Consider the following 17,949-nt stretch of genomic DNA (forward strand, 5'->3'; position numbering starts at 1 on the left):
AATAAGGAGTACATACTTGCCACCAATGGTCATCATCTCCTTGCGGTTTTTTTGGTACTACACCAGTTCTGAACCATAGATTTCCATGTATATCCAAAGCCCATAAAGTCTGTTGATCTCCAAGAGTTATACAAACTGGTTCTAAAGCTTGCATTTCACTGCAAAGGCAAAAGACATTTTAAAATACTGCAGTACATTTTCCTTAAAATCTTCAAAATGAATATGAAACTATCAGGAAACAAAGCTCTTCATATGGTATTACAGTAAACTCTTTCATATCTGGCATTCTATCATCTTGACCTTCCAAATAACCGGCATTCTAATCTTAAGTAAATTTTAATTACGTTTTCCATAAGTACAGTATAGCGAAAGAAAATACAAATAAATACAGCCAATTCAGTATAAGTTTACAGTGTACATGACTAATGTTGTTGGTAAATAAACTACTCTGCATACTTTTTAGATTGTTTCTTAATTTTGTGTGTGTATGTATGTGTGTGTGTTATGCATTACCAGGTATATCTCTTTATTATCCAGAATATTTGAATATCCAGCAACCTCATGGTCCCAGGACTGCTGGATATGAAAGAGTTTACTGTACCAATATATAAAATAAAATGTATCTCCTTACTTACCTACTAACTTAGTTATTAGACCTCTTCCTACAACTATAATTCTAAAAGCTAGGTGGTTTTTTGTAAATATCAAGACTACAAATATAATGGACGAACACTGAATTCTTCAGCACATAAACACTACAGAAATGATAAAAATGGCAGCTACTTTCTGACAACTCTTAAAAAATGTAATGTTACAAGGTTTTGTTTTGATTGTTTTTCTCCATTGTAACTAGAGCATTAAGAGCCCAGACAGCATAATCTTGAACTTTATTATTATACCATAAAGACAGAAGCAAACCTAGATTACAAGTTTCCTGTGTGAAACAATCCCATACCTAAACCAAGAAAACTGATCACTGAACAGTATTTTTAAAACAAAAAAGTTAAATTGCCAGGCCTACTTTGATAGTCACTAACATGCCTTCCTGAAGAGCTCAGAAATCTCAATTTGCATTTATTTGAATGGTTCTAAAAGTCTAATCTGAGACATGAAGGATACCTCATTTATTAGTTACTGTTGTGTATTTGCATGGAAGAGATCCAACTTTCTTCAACGTAATAATTTGATGCAAGTTGTAGATGTGACCATTAGCCCCTCCCCCACTCAAATCTTCCAAAAAATAAATTAAATATAAAGCTAATGTTAAAAGCTAATATTAAAGTAATTACCTATTGGGAAAGAAATAACGTTTATTTATGCAAGAATGGGCACATTTCCACACATTTTACATTTTGTTTTATCATCATGTAATTGCTCTCCAGATGAGAAAGAAAACATTGGTCTGTTGCTGATAAAGCTCTGGTAAAAGTATCCACAGAAGTAAAATATGCTACCCACTGTATTTTAAATGGATTTGGGGATGAGAGATCAGTGCAATTATTATCCTTGTGACTGACTGAGAAAGTCAGCTGTAAACAAATACCTATACTGTTGGAAAAACTATTAAATATTTGGAGACCTACTGTAAACACTAGGTGCACTATTATAGCACAAATGAGCAACCTAAACAAGTCTCAAAAATCAAGCCAGCTGACAAAGGGTGTGCTATCGTCATCATGAATAAGTCAGACTCTGAACAGTAGGCAGCTAGACAACTCTCCAACACCACATTTTACAGACCTCTTTTCTCAGATCCCAATGTAGAATCTAAAAGAAACTACACCATCTACTTAAAGAACTCCCTTCCTCTACTTGAGACCAAATTCACTCAGACACACCATCTGAGCCCCGACCTGGATTATTCTATTTACTGCCTAAAATCCATAAACCTGGAAACCCAGGATTGCCCTATCATTTCAGATATTGGCACCCTTACCACCGGACTATCCAGGTATGTAGGACGCCCTCCTCAAACCCTATGCCACCAGGCCTCCTAGCTATCTCTGAGGTATCACTGATTTCTTGAGGAAATTACAAAAAATTGGAAACTTTCCTGACAACTCCATCCTTGCCACCATGGATGTCGAGGCTCTCTACACCAATATTCCACATGAAGATGGACTGCAACCTATCAGGAAAACCATCCCTGCTGTTACAACAGCAAATCTGGTGGCTGACCTATGTATCTTTGGTCTCACCCATAATTATTTCCAATTTGGGGACAATTTATACCTCCTTATTAGTGGCACTGCTATGGGCACTCACATGGCCCTACAGTATGCTAACATTTTTATGGACAGCTTAGAACACTGATTGCTTAGCTCTTGTCCCCTGTTACTTATGCTACAATGACATATTTAATCACTTGGACCCATGGTAAAGAGACTCTGGAAGAATTTCACAGAGATTTTAACAACCTGAACTCTACCATCAATCTCAGCCTCAACTATTTCACACATTTCCTGAAAACCACAGTACAAATCATCACTGACAGCTACATCGACATCACCCTCTACCAGAAACGCACTGACTCTTACATTTACCTACATGCCTCCAGCTTCCATCCAGCACACACCACACAATCCATCGTTTATAGTCAAGCCCTTAGATACAATCACATCTGTTCTGATCCTAGTGACAGAGACTGAAAACTTCCAGACCTCTACCAAGCATTTATAAAACTTAAAGTACCTACAAGGAGAAGTTAAAAAAAAAAAAAGAAGCAGACTGACAGGGCCAGATGAATACCCTGAAACCAGCTACTTCAAGATAGGCCCCAGAAGATCAACAACAGAACACCACTTATCACCACCTACAGCCCCCAACTCAAACCCATTCGAGATCATGATGCTACACTGCAGAAGGCCCTAGGTGACAGGCCTGTCTTTTCCTATAGGCAATCTCTTAACCTAATAAAGATTCTCACCAGCAATCACAGGCAACACCACTGTAAACACCCATCCTGGAAGTTTTCCTTGCAACAAACCCCGCTGCCAACTTTGTCCACATATTTATTCTGGGCATACCATCATTGGACCTAACTAAGTTAGTCAGAAGATCAAAGGAACGTTCTCGTGCACTTACAGCAACATTATATATGCCGTTAGGTGCCAACAATTCCCTACCATGATGTACATTGGACAGACTGGGCAAAACCTTCACCAAAGAATAAATGTACACAGAGCAGACATCAAGAAACTCAGTACACATAAGCTGGTCAGTGAACACTTCAGTGGAGCGGGCCATTCTGTTAAAGACCTGAGAATGTGTGTCCAAGAGCACAGAGAATTTAAAAACAGATTGCAGTGAGAAATTTGTGAATTGGAATTCATATTCAAATATGACACATTAACACATGGTATGAACAGAGACATCAATTACCTCACACATTACAAGGACTGCTTCCGTTCCTTTGATGCTTATAATTATCTCAGGCAGGACACTTAACATCTACCCTCTCCTCATCCCCCTACTTCAGTCCTATATGATTTGTCAGTTTTTATTGCAATTTTTTTTGGTCCTCTGTACTTATAAGTGTCCGTCCGTTTTGGACATGAGATTGATCTGATGAAGTGGGTGTGTCCCAGGAAAGCATATTACCAAATAAATCATTTTGTTAGTCTTTAAAGGGCTACATTTCTGCTGTTTTGTTGGAGTACAGACCAACATGGCTACCTCTGTGTTCCTATTCAATCTAAACGATATTTAGTATAAAAGGGCCTATTTCATTCATTCAGAGTTCAAGGATTTTTCCACTCTTCTTTCCCATACATACTTTTATTAAGCATCTGCCACCCACCACAATAAATGCCTTCAAGTAACGTCCTTTTTGCCCATAGACTGATTAAATTACGACGTAACAAGATGCACCGTATGGAATGAGATGCCACGAGGATTACAGTTTGGCTGCAGAATGCTTTAAAAAGCAAGAAGTTAATGGCTAAGTTACCATAGGATGAAATACCCAGGAATGAAAGTAACCATTTGTCATTGTGGTTAAACACTGCTCAGTTACCTGACAATATCACACTTCCATTCTTCTCCTTCGGGACAGAAGCTACTCACTCCCTCTCGATAGAGAAGCATGCGCTGCTCAGTCAGTGCCCACACAACATTGTTTCTCGATGTAACCTGAGATAGTGGATACATGCAATCAACCTTCACAGCTCTGGCACATGGACGATCCACGCTCAGGCCTGGAACCAAAACAAAGAAGTGAAGGAGCAACTGTTTACAAATAAGTTGTGTTATATCTGGTAAGGTAGAGCACAAAGGGTGGGGTGAGATCAACAAACATGTTAACCTCTTGTCTGCTCCATTTACTGTACTCTACACAGACTATTAACATTTAGTGTAGAATGTTCCATTTATATTTTATCAAACAAACCATTGTACCTCTAGTTAGAATACTTAACAAAAACATTTTCAGTTCAGTAATTTCTTGGAGAGCCCATCATTCTCATTCTACAACTTCTTCTTCCCTCCTCCAAATGGCAGTACCAGGAATTTCCATTTAAGATGTTCATCAATAACAAAACAGAAATGACTTGTAATGATTGAACATGGGAAATTTCTTGTAATATCAAACAAGTTTAAACAATTATTGCATAGATACATCCATTCTTCCAGAGTGCATAGCTTCCTATCCAGAACTATATGAAAGTTTGATTTTCATGTCTGAGAGGGAAAGCTCAACAGATTAGATTTTTTGTAAGTTCTAAAGTAGGAGGGAGCTTTAGGTGTCTCATGGTAGACTGATGACAGTTAAAGGAAATTACAGTTAGCTTCTTCTCCCCTTCTATGCATAAATGGCTGTCATCTCAGTTGAACCTGTATTTACATACACCACCTGTCTGCAGTGTAGCCTCTTCTCTACAAATGAAAATGAGGCATCTTTGTGATTCCTTTTGTGGATTTCTAGCCATCAGTTGAAGTTCAACATAGCTAAAATAGAATACCTCATCTTCTCCCCACTGCAAAATACCCCCTTCCTCAATCTACACGGACAATATCATCATCCTGCCAGTCACTCAAGCTCATAACCTGCATAACACCTTCTAGGTCCTCAAATTTAGGGTGTGCCTAAAATGTGCTATCCTTTCCATCCACACAGCTAAAATTTTTGTTTAAGGGCTCATCACCACATCTTGGTTACTGAAACACACTTTTCTTTAGGCTTGACAATGCAGTCTTTCCCCATTCATATCCATGCTGCTACAAGGCCATTTTCCTAGGTCATCACTTAGACAATTTCATCCTTCTCTTTGCATACTTCTTCCAGCTCCCCATTCTTTAGCAAACAAACTCTTTGTCTTTAATTTCAAAGACCCTGACAACCTAGCCCCTTCTCATCTATTATTTCTCATTTCCTACTGAGAGGCTAACACCCACCTCTGATTAGCTCGCCATGCCAAACGCCACTGCCCCCCTTCCAATTTTTCAAACATCTGCATGCTTTCCTCGCTGCATCTCACACTCGGAAGGAGCGCCACAAACATCTGTAAATTCACCTCACTATTTATATTTGTGACCCTGCTTAAAAACCTGATTTGTGCTTTGATGCCTACAAAATGCTTGACAATGATTAGGCTGCAGGCCAGCAACCTATCATTGTTGCATTGTTACTTTATGCTCCTGTCTGTATTCATCTATAGGTCTCATCTTATACTGAGATTATAAAACACTCAGGATGGCCTTTTTTTTTTTGGTTCTTGCTCCAGGGGTAGCACCCTTTCTAAGGCAGAGTGCTGAAATTTGACCTTTTGCCCCGATGTACAGTGCAAGTGCTAGTGATTCTTTCTAAAGTCACTAATAGTCCTAGTTACAACAGCTTCATTAACAAATACGCAGAGCTTTACTGTTTAGGTGGTGTTTGGTAGCATTAAGATGGTATTTTGTTAATCCACTGGTGGCTTGTCTTTGAGCAAGCTCCTGGATGTATAGGGGGGAAGTCCCATCTCACATGCCGATGAAAATGGGCTCACATGTTACTCTTGGTACGTGCACTGGGGGTTGCTGACCCCCATCTACTGGGTCCAAAATTTGGCCACCTAGCAGTTATAATAATACAAACAATAATATTTCCTAGGCTTGCAAGACAACATCTCATAATTGATTTCCAAGACAAAGGACTTCTCCACCATGGAGTAAATAACATTTTTATTCTGTATTTGGAGCACTGTTTACATGCTTGTAATTCTCATTTACAAAAATGAGAAGGGCAACAAATTAAATACCTGTTTGCAGATACAGATCTCCATTAGTTCTGATAATCCAGGCAGTGTCATCACTTAAAGCTACAAATACTGTCTGAGGTAAAGCCTCATACCAGTGACGCTTTCCTTTTATGGTTACTTTTCCGCAGGCAAATGCTTTATTAGTTTTCTGTTCAATCTTCCAGAGGAGAGCCCCTGTACACAAATGAATGGTGGGTGATACCAAATATTGACTGCAACTGCAGAGACAGCTAGTCTACTGGTCACACAAAATACATAATGCTATCCAAGATAACAGGGGAAAAATGAAGATTTAGAAAATCTTTATTAATTTTTACATGACATGACATTTTTAGATGTTCAAAAGGGAGTCAGTTACCAGCTTTACAGAGTCATGTATATTGCCAGAGACCAGGTCTTACTGAAAAATGTTTAAAGTCATTACTTTAATCATATTATTTTCAAATTATCCAACATGAAATGAAACAAATATTAAAGTCAAATTAACAAATGGCCCCAATACAAACTTCTGAAATACAACTGATGTTCTATAGACACGCATGCATGCCCACGCACAGTCTTGCATAACTAATCCCAAAGCCAAGATCACAGTTGTCATGTTAAAACCATATGCAGCACAGGACAAATCTCTAACGCATTGTTTTCCATGTGTGCGCTCAAGTGCACTGGTTACGTGTATTCTCTCTTGGGTCATTAGCACTAGCAAGGTTAAAGTTTATAATTGCTATAGGCAAGCCACTAGTGAGTGACAGTCAGTTACTTAAACAGGTGTGACACTCCACAGAGTAAAGGGCAGTGGTAGAAGAAAGAACTTGCAGGTGCAATTTCAGGGGCTAGTTTTCAAAATTTGGCTCAAGTTTTGCTTGGTAAAACAGTCCAATCATAAAAAGGTAACAGAACAGCATAATGGAATTCAAAATTTAAATGTGTCAGTCCAATTCAAATGGCAAATCAGTACACCATACATTCATAGCTTTTACACAGAAGAGAAAAGCATGGTGCCCAGAATTGCATTATTTGATTCTGTTTTCTCCTCTTTGGTCTGTTTACATACTCTTATAAATGCTAGCATGTTCCCATTAGGGTTTAGTCACAGACCAAATGTGGCAATTTAAAAAGTAACTCAGCCAGTATGTCCTCCTACCCTTCAGAAAAGGCAATAAGGTTATCAGCTGCTTTAAGTGACAAGAGACAGGAAAAGAAATCATGAGATGGTTGGAAACCAGAATGAGAAAATGGTTGAGAAACTGGCTTACAATCATACCAGCACTGGAGGAATCTGGAAAGGTGAAGAGGGAATAAATCCACTTTCAAAAACCTGGCTTTACCTCTTACAATTTTAATCCCAAACCATCAAAAATAATTTTAAAAGTCAAAGTCAATCAAAATGTAACAATGAATGTACCCAGTGGAGAAGATGAAAAAAGAGAGGGGGCAGTGGTGATAAGAAAGACTTTCTAATTAAAGTATAGCCTTGTTATTAAAGTGATCATCTTAGGAGTAGGATTTTTTCCCCCCCAATAAAATATGTTTTGTTCAGAAAATAAGTTGTGTAATAGAGGTTAATTTTAAAATATAAAATTATAAAATTGAGTTAATTACAAATAAAAACATTCAATAATGTGTTATCTACTTATGCTAGAAAACAGTACTTTAATATTCCAGGAATGAAGTCATGTAAGTCAAGATAGCCTTTTAACAACTTTTAAATATATGTTGTGCACTACAGAATACAGTCTAGATGTAAGGTGACCATCCGTCCTGTACTGGATGGGACAGTCCCGTATTTGGGCCATTCCTCTCCTGCTCCCATCCCACTTCCCTGAGCCTTGGGGAAGCATGGGGAGCATGGGCACCTGCCACTTCCCCGGGGCACCTGGGGAGTACAGGGGGCTGCCGCTTCCAAGGCTTCCGGGGAGCGCCAGCAGCTGCCGCCTCCTTCCTGGCTCCCCAGGGCTTGGAGGAGCCGTTCCTCCCACTCCTGTATTGGGACAGGGAGATATGGTTGCCCTATCCAGGTGTGTTTTGGAAAGCAAGTTAGAATACAGACAGCATAGCAATCCTCCCTGACTAATGTAAACACTGATCACAAAGTAGTGAGATGAGAGGGAATGCATGCTGCATGTAGTCACACAATCATATCAAAAAGCTTAATTTGAAAAATGTTTATTTTATTTTCAAGAAATAGAGTGAAATGCACTTTAACCAACCTGAAGGTGAGACTGCCACCTGCTGGACAGCATCTTCAAACTTTTGCCACCGCAGACCTGCACTAGGTAAAGCACTACAATAGAGGCTACCTTTGTAGTCCAGGCACCAAATGTACTTTTCTGAGACAACCAAGCTGAGTATCCCATAGCCAGGGCCAGAATATCCCATCCAGCTTTCTGAAAACTAAAAACTGGAGAGTCAGAGCAATGTCAGGTACCTTCAGTTACACAAGAAAATGGTCAGACATACATACATTAAAAAGCAGAGGTTTTTTTTTTTTTTTTTTTAAAAGAATCAGAATATATTAAATTACAGAATAAGTCTGGTAAAAACCATTTTATCAGCAGCCAGCTGACCGAGTACTTAGTGCTAAGTTTTCCTATCTGTCTCACCCAAAAACAAACCAAAGTCCACCACTACAATGGACTTCACAGGGCAATCCAAAAATCAAATCAATATTATCCTGTTATTTCATAGAAGCAAATACATATGTAAACAGTAATGCCAGAATGAAGTATGCACTAATGTTTTAATGATCTTTTGGAGTACACACTGGTGAGTGAGGCGGCATAGGATAAATTGCCAGCTCTGACCTGCGGGGTGTCCCTGATAATACAAATGGAATGGAACGTTATGGATTTTTACAGCTTGTATTACTGAGCTGGAGTTCTGCATAACAACTAGCTCAACAGGCTGTACATTAACTAAAATACTAAGATGCATTTCAAAACATTGCTGAAGATGAAGTTCTCCCTTCCAGATTCTGAAATCACAGCCTTCTTTTAATGTTTCTAAAACATATTGCTTAAAGGAAATTAACACAGCAATACTTTATTTAGCTTGCAGAGTTTTTTGGGACAAAATTAAAAGTCATCTGTCATCTGAAAGCATTTTACCTATTGTTGACACAAATTACACCAAAAGGTTACTGAAGCTAAGGAAACAAGACTTTATCAGTGTGCTTGCCTTATGAACCTGACCCTCCTACAAATCAAGTTGGTGTTAAACATTTCATCAACATCAAAGGTTTAGTACCAGCGCCTTTTTAATAAGTGTCACTTGACAGTCCATTAAATTAAATTTACTATTTCTGTAGCTCTCTTTCTTCTACCAGAGAAGCAGAGAGAAGAGAGAGGAAGGAAAAAACTCATTTTAAAAGCACAAAAAAAGATTCTTTGCTAGTTGTAATTCACAATGCCTCTTTCAGCATACTCTCTGCTATAGAAAACGAAGAGGGAAAAAAAAAAAGCCAAAGTCCCTGGACTGTCAAATTATTATTTAAATAGGCAAAATTTAAAAGAAAAGTGGACTAAAAACCCAAACCTAGGAGATGCTCAGACTCTTCAATGAGAGATGAAAGTATCCAACCTCTTGCAGAGCTGGGTCCTCAAACTTAAATGTTGATGCCATCTTAGAGAACTTTTTGGTGCTGTATTACTTTCTGATGGCTTCACATCAACATTTCCACAATATAGGATAAACAACTCCTTTTGAACATGTGTTAACAGACATCTCTCCATTAGCACACTGAAAACAAAGCCTTCTGTATATTGTTGAGGTCTGCAGTAATAATTTGCACTGTGTATTGTATATGCTTAGTTTCCTCATTTGTGTTTTACTTGCTGGATCAATAAGAAAACACTTTCATAAAAGAAAAGAAAAACGTTTGTGGTAGGTTCTTCTAGAATACTACTATTTTAAATACTTTAACCATAAAAAAAGCAGATACCTGATCTGATTTTAAGAGTATTATTTCATCTAGGCTTGTTCTGGTCGTATCCTGGGAAATAAAACTCCCTCCAATTTCTGTCACACTAGTCTCTGAAGATGAATATGGTAGTCCATGTCTGTAAATATCCTCTTCATCACTGGATGTAGATTTCTCAGTCCTGGCATCATACGTGTTGGTTACCCATTCAGATGCACTAGCACTATACTTAGCTTTGACTGCATCCTCCAAGTCCCATCCCAAAACTGCAGTATCTTGTAACCGCACATCTTCCCTAGAGAGGTCAGACTGGGGATCTGTAGGGTTTCCTGAGGCAGCATTTATTAAAACATGTGGCTGCTGCTCTTCATCACTTTGCTCCTGTTTCAGTGATTTTTCTGCACCACATGTGAAGTGAAAACCTAAAGACACTTTATCGGTGATCTTAGATTCTTCCAAATCATTTTCACAATCCTTCAGATTTAGTCTAGCTAAAGTTTTATCTACTTTACCTAGCACAGGAAAATACTCTTGTTCCTCTTGCAGTGAGGATTTATAATGGCATTCAGCATTTTCAGACAGCAGGCTTGGATTACATTCTGTATTATTGCTATCAGCCAAATTTTCAGTGAGGATTAAGAGAGAGTTGGATGTTTGAGTATCTGTAACAGCTGGCATATTCATTCCATTGTCACTGTTAGAAAGTTTTAGTAGTTCAGTTGTTCCTCCACCTTCTTCATGCATTAATACAGAAACAGATTCAGAGGACTGAAGCACACTGAATGATTCTGAGATATTATCCTCTTGCAAGACAGCATTCGACTCCACACTGAACTCACTTTCCTGATCTGGAGAAGCTGTGCTCAAGTGATCTATACTACAGCTCATTAGGCTAGAAGTCATAGACAATGAATCTGCATTTAAAGAATGTGCACTATCACCGGAAACCTGACGTTCATAACTTGGTGTACCTTCCAGAGAGCTGTGGTTTTTCCTGGTCACATTTTCTGATCTCAGAAAAAAAAAGAAATATTCTTATTAATAAAATCTATCCGAGTTCAATGGAATTAAAATAATGCAAATATTTTTACTCTTACTGAGGAAATAGGAAAGAGACGGTTACCTGTTTTATAACTGGTGTTCTTAAAGATGTGTTGCTCATGTCTGTTCCAAGTTGGGTGTGTGTGAGCGCACATCCAGTCCCTGGAAGCTTTTTTCGCCCTAGCCAGTGACCATTGGGTCGCTGCAGCGCCCCTGTAGAGACGCCGATATGGCTACCAATATGTGCACACACGTGCATGCATGCGCTCAGTTCCTTCTTGCTGGCTACTCCAACAGTGGGGAAGTCAGGTGGGTTTTGGAATGGACATGAGCAACACATCTCAAAGAACACCAGTTACCAAACAGGTAACTGTCTTTTCTTCAAGTGATTGCTTGTGTCCATTGCAAGTTGGGTGAGTACAAGCCAATGCCTAGGAGGTGGGGTTGGAGCCCTGAATGGACTGCAGGACAGCCCTGCCCACTGCAGCATCTCCCCATGCATGCTGCATCAAAGTGTAATTTGCTATAAACCTATGAATTGAGGACCAGGTAGCTGCCATACAGATGTCCTGGATAGGCATCTGTGCTAAATATGCCACAGACAATGACTGTGCTCTCGTGAAGTGTGCCCTAACCAAAGGGGAGGGACCCCCGTGAGCTTGCAACACTCCTTGATGAACTTCACTAAACCAGTAGGAGACCCGCTAGGAGGAGACCGGAAGACCCTTCATCCTATCAGCAACTGCCACAAAGAGCTGCTGCGTTCTTCTAAAGGACTTACTCCTACCCATATAGAAGGCCAGCACCCTTCTAACAGCCAAGGCATGTAAACATTGCTCCCTTCGGGAGACATTGGGCTTTGGGTAAAATACTGGTAGGGAAATATCTTGGTTAACACGAAATGTGGAGACCACCTTATGCAAAAACATGGAGTGAGGTCTCAGCCTAACCTTATCGTTCTGAAGCACTGTACAAACAGTCCTCTGAAAGTGCCCTCAACTCATATATCCTCCTGGCTGAGGCGACTGCCACTACAAACTTTGTTTTGTAACTCAGAAACAGCAAGGAACAGGCAGCCCGAGGTTCAAAGGGGGCACCCATAAGCTTGGCTAACACCAAATTGAGATCCCATGGGGACAGTGGTGTCCAAACCTGGAGCTTGATTATTTCTAAACCTTTCAGAAACCTTTTGACTATGGGGTTTGAAAACACAGAAGATGTTTCATTGAAAAGCTGAGATAGCAGCAAAGTGCACCCTAACTGAGGAGAGGGACAAGCCCTCCTATATCAAGCCCCATAGGTAATCTAAAATCAATGGGATGGGCGCTTGTGAAGGAGACAGACCTCTGTGAGATACCCACACAGAAAACCTTTTTCACTTAGCCAAATAAGTCACCCTCGTGGAGGGTTTTCTACTATTTAATAATACTTCCTTTATGGAATCCGAACAGGCCAGCTCCCAATCCCTCAGCCACGGGGCATCCATATTGTCAGGTGCAGCGACCAGAGATCGGGATGTTGCAGTCTCTCCTCTTGCTGCGTCAGCAGGTCTGGTCAGATTGGCAACGTCATCGGCTTGCAGGTTGACAGATGCAGGAGGGTTGAGTACCAGTGCTGACAGGCCCATGCCGGTGCCACGAAGATGATCAACACCCCTTCTGAGTGAAGCTTGAGGACCCTGTGAACTAGCAGAATCGGAGGGAATGCACACATCAGCTTGCCTGGGGACACCGAAGGCATCTGCCTAGGACCCTGGGCTTTGACTGTGGTAGGAGCAAAACGTGCCACATTTTGCATTGCGGTTGGAGGCAAACAGGTTCACCTGGGAACACCCCCTTCTCCAGAAAACAGAATGAATGACCTCTGGGGGGAAGAGGCCACTCGTGATCTGTAAAGGACCTGCTGAGTTGGTGTGCCTGTGAACTGTGCACACCTAGCAGGTAAAGGGCCTGCAGCACGATGATGTGCTGTATGCAGAAGTCCTAGAGCATCATGGACTTGTAGCACAGGGGAGAGGACCGTGCACCCGTTTGTTGACATAGTACATTGCTGTCGTGTTGTCTGTACTGACTAACATGCAATGTCCCATCAGACTGACCTTGAAAATCACATGCGCTAGTTTGATGGCCCTGAGCTCCTTCACATTTATGTGGGTCTGAAGGTCTGACGGTCTGACACAGTCCAAAGAGTCTGGGTTCGTAGCTGACCCAGGTGCGCTCCCCACCCTGGTCTCAAGCATCTGTTACTAGGGAAAGTGACAGCTCCTGAGGGGCAAAGTGGACCCCTGTGAGGACAATCCCCTCATCTAACTACCAGTGCAGGGTCGACAAAGACCATGTCGGCACTGTAACCATCAAGTCCAAACAGTCTTTTACAGGGCGATACACCGATGACAGCCATAACTATAGAGGGTGCATCCTCAGCCTGGTGTGCTGCACCATGAAGGTGCATGCTGTCCTGTGACCTAGCAAATGTAGGCAGCACCTGCCCATTGTGGTGGGAGCTGCCAGGATGTCTCGGATGATGACCCCCAGGTACCCGAACCTGTTGTCCGGCAGCAACACCCTGACACACCTGGCATTCAGTCGTGCCCCTACAAACCCTATTGACTGAGACGGAACCAACACCAACTTTGCCTCATTGACTAGGACAGCAACGCTTACAAATGTTTGATGCCTCAACTGTACATGCTGAATCACCTGCTCCATGGAATAACCCTGGACTAGCCAGTCTTCCAGGTACAGGAACAGCTGCACCCCTTGCCTACATAGGTGGGCAGCTACTACCGCCATGCATTTGGTGAAGACCCTCGGGGCCGCAGACAGACTGAAAGGCAGGACTGTGAACTGATAATGGTTCCCATGTGCCATAAACCCAAGAAACCTGTCAGGATGGTAAATTGCAATATGCGTCCTGTAAGTAGAGAGCCGCAAACCAATCCCCCTGCTCCAGCATTGGGAATGAGACCCAGGGATATCATATGAAATTTTATCTTTTTCACAAACTCGTTGAGACCTCTTAGGTCCAGGACGGGTCTCAAGCTCCCATTTAGTTTCAGAATTAGGAAATACCAGGAATAAAACCCGTCCCCTGAACCTGGGAGGAACTACTTCTATGGCCCCAGAACTCAGGAGGGATTGCAATTCCTGCTGTAACGGGATCTCATGAGGGGGTCCCTAAAGAGGGACAGGGAAGGGGTTGGGGAGGGTATGAAGAGAACAGAATGGTGTATCCCCTCTCTACTGTACATCAGACCCACCGATCTGTAGTGATGCTGCACCACGTATGGTAAAAAGGGAGACAGGCAGAATGAAAAAAGCGGGGATGCTGGAGTGGGTGAGATTGATTCGACATTCCCGACCATGCCATTAAAACTGCAGGTTGGGTCCCTGGGGGCCCTCCTGGTGAGCTTGAGATTGTTGGCCTGAAAGGCACCTGCCTGTCCTGTTCCACCTTTTACTGCCATCCCTTTGCGGCTGCGGAACCATCTTTGCTGAGGATGGGGGTTAAAATGCCTGTGTGGGTTGGCAGGTGTATGCAGGCCCAAGGAGCAAAGGGTAGCCCTAGAGTCTTTCAGACTGTGCAGTCTTTTATCTGTCTTATCTGAAAATAGGGAAGGTCTTGGATTTTCTGCTGGACATCATGAGGCAGGCTGGAAACCTGCAACCAAGCGCCTCTGCACATTGCCACTCCAGAAGCCAAAGCCCTCATGGCAGTGTCCACAGCATCCAATGCTGTCTGCAGGGCCGCCCTGGAAATCAGTTTGTTCTCCTACACCATGGCGGTGAAGTCCTGCTTGGCTTCGGTTTGCATGTTTTCAGAGAACCTAGACAGAGTGATGACTGTATTATAAGCACACCTGCTAACCAGAGCCTGCTGGTTAGCAATTCTTAATTGCAACTCCCCATTGAATAGACCTTTCTCCCATAGAGGTCCAAGTGTTCAGCTTCTCTGTTTTTTGGGGAGGTACCCTGGAACCCTTGGTGCTCTCTATGGTTAGCAGTGTCCACTACCAGGGAGTCATGTGGGGGCTCATGAACAAATGTTCATTGCCCTGGTATGGCACTAAGTACCATCTCTCATTCCTACGGGCTGTAGGATAGGCAGAGGCAGGGGTCTGCCAGACCGTTTTAGCTGTAGTGCCAATTTTGATTATGGGCAGAACCACCCTGGTGGAGCCTGCAGAGGACAAAAATGTCTGTGACAGAGTCCATTTCATCTGGGACCTCTTCCAGTTGCACTCTCAAGGTTTGAGCCGTTCTCCTAAGGAGTTGTTGAAAAGCCCTGCCATCCTCCAAGACGGGCGAGGCCGATGAACCCATCACCGCCTCATCTGGGGAGGAAGACGATGATAGCCCTTGTGCCTCCATTTGGCGGGGAAGGGCAGTAGTTACCTGTTCAGGCACTCGGCCCCCCCATGGAAATTATGGGCAAACCCGGGGGGGGGGGGCACCGTAGGCGGAGCTGGCATAGGCACTGACTGGCCCAAAAACCCTGCCACAGGAGGCATAAACAGCACTGTTATGGCTCTCAGCAGTTGGGTTGGTGCTGGTGCCTGGGCTGGTGCCTGCCCCATCAGCACCCGAGGTACAATTACAGATGGCGCTGGCACCAAAGGGGTCCAGTCCCGCTGCGACAGTGACGAGAAGTGCTGAGGTCAACACCGATGAGGTAGAAGCAGGCAGCTCCACTATGACTGCTGCTTTCTGTCTATGTTCTGGTGGTGGGGTGCCCAGTGAGACCAATGGTGCCAAGTGTGGAATCAGAAGGGCCCCCAGTACTGTGGAAGGCACTCCAATGGCCTGGCTCTGTGTCTCATGAAATGCCCACAGGGTCCAGAAGGGCTACTGCTGAGCTGCCTGTGAATCCAGCAGCCAACCTGGATCGTCTGAGCAACAACTACAGTGCCTGCGACAGCTATGGTGCAGCCGTCATGAGCTCCTGCTCTGTCCGGAGTGCAAGTAGAAAGAGTCCAACTCCGATGCTGATTCAGAGGCAGATGACCATGGCAGGGCCATTGGAATTGGCGCCGATGTCATGTGCGCTAGGTATTGTGCTGGTGCATAGGGCACCTGAAACTGGCCCACAGTGTTGGGTCAGCACCAGAGCACTCAGCACCGAACATGACGTGGGTGCCAACATTGACGTGAGCGCCGGGGTTGGAGCCCATGTCACATCCATGAGCCCTGATCGTTCTGTTTCAGTACTATGGCACCTGTCCTCCATAGACGGAGAAGGGCAAGGCGCCGTCATCCGCAGCAGTCCTCGTGCTACGCGAAATGCCTCTGGCCTTGAGGGCAAGTCCCATGCCTGCGGGCTCCCACTCTGCACTGGCTTCAACGGACACGTCTCCTGCCCTTCAGCAGAGTGCACCAGAGTCTTGGACTTGAGGCCGCTCCTGTTTCTTCAGCAAGTGATGCCTCTCATGCCTCCTCCTCTTCATCAGTGCCAGAGATTGACTCCTATGGTGCTGGAAAGGTGATAGTACCTGTATCTGTTCTCGGTGCTGAGAGTTCTTAGGCCGCACCATGGTTGATGGTGCCGGTGCACTTTGCACCGAGGAAGCTCCACGCTCTGCTCCTGCTTGAGCCTCTTGAGGCTTAAGAGCTGCCTCCATTAAGAGGACTTAAAGGCACTGGGCCCTGTCTTTTAAAATTCTGGGCTTAAAGGCCTTACAAACTGGACAGTGATCACGCAAGTGTCCTTCGCCCAAACAAATCAAACAAGCTGAATGGGGGTCACTTTTTGGCATGTGTTTGCCATATTCTGAATAAGTCTTAAAGCCTGGGGAGCCAGGTACTCCCCATCGCTGAAGCGCGAAGGGGGATGGAAAGCCCCACCTCAACTATTAGTTAAAACACTAAGACTAACTATCAAGTACTCAACTATTTACAATTCTTCAAGAACTACAATAGGCTACTACAATAGGCTGCTAGCTAAAGATTTGAGCAGAGAAAGTAAGAACTCATGGTGTGGCGAGAAGGAACTTAGTGAGGGAGTTTGGGGCAGGGGAGGGCGGTGCATATATTGGTTGGCATATCAACTTCACTCCAGGGGGTGCTGCACTGACCCTGTGGCTACTGGCTAGAGCAAAAGCCTTCTGGCAACTGGGCATATGCCTGTGAGCACCCAACTTGGAACGAGCATGAGCAATCACTTAAAGAACTAATTTTAGAAACTAGAGTTAATCCAAATTCTGACAAACTTAGAATTATATTACTTCTCTACTGGATGGAACAAACTGACAATGAGAATCTTGTCCTGACATATAAACTACTCAATTAAGGTTTCATTAGAATATCAATGTAATTTTAATGGGCAAGAGCTCAAAAACTAATACCAATTTATTACAGGAAGATTAGATTAGAATGCTAATTCTTATTATGGTGCATAAAAATGTTTATTTCACAAAGTATTGTTTATGGGTCTAAAACAGACTAAAAACAGTCAGTATTTTAAGAGCAACAAAGAAGAGATTACATACACAATGTAAAACAAATGAAGCTATTAGCAGTAAGCCTTTTTCTCGATTTTTTTCTCCTTTGTATAATGTTACAAATAATGTAGAAACAAATCTAAAATTAGAATAGAAATAAATAAAGAGCAAGTAGGTCTACAGAGAAAAATGACATCCTATTGTAGAGACTCAAGTTTATTAATTTCCTGATGGGCTTTCATCCTCAAATGAAAGAGCAAGACTACAGATCAATTACTGGTAGGTGACAAGCAAGGATGACTGAAAGCCATGCCATA

General features: G+C 42.7%; 1 protein-coding gene across 5 annotated transcripts in view; it reads right to left on the reverse strand.

The window, feature by feature from the left end:
- Window positions 1–17,949, reverse strand: part of TECPR2 (tectonin beta-propeller repeat containing 2) — a 77,414-nt gene that overhangs the window by 40,187 nt on the left and 19,278 nt on the right. For all 5 annotated transcript variants that reach the window (XM_074996472.1, XM_074996474.1, XM_074996471.1 and 2 more), the window contains exons 9-13: window positions 10,177–11,162; window positions 8,447–8,630; window positions 6,237–6,410; window positions 4,016–4,196; window positions 17–158 (exon numbers count right to left, since the gene is read on the reverse strand). In XM_074996472.1, coding sequence (XP_074852573.1) covers window positions 17–158; window positions 4,016–4,196; window positions 6,237–6,410; window positions 8,447–8,630; window positions 10,177–11,162 — 1,667 coding nt within the window. The remainder of the gene's footprint in view (window positions 1–16; window positions 159–4,015; window positions 4,197–6,236; window positions 6,411–8,446; window positions 8,631–10,176; window positions 11,163–17,949) is intronic.

The sequence above is a fragment of the Carettochelys insculpta genome, chromosome 6 (assembly GCF_033958435.1).
Source record: "Carettochelys insculpta isolate YL-2023 chromosome 6, ASM3395843v1, whole genome shotgun sequence".
Lineage (NCBI taxonomy): Eukaryota > Metazoa > Chordata > Testudines > Carettochelyidae > Carettochelys > Carettochelys insculpta.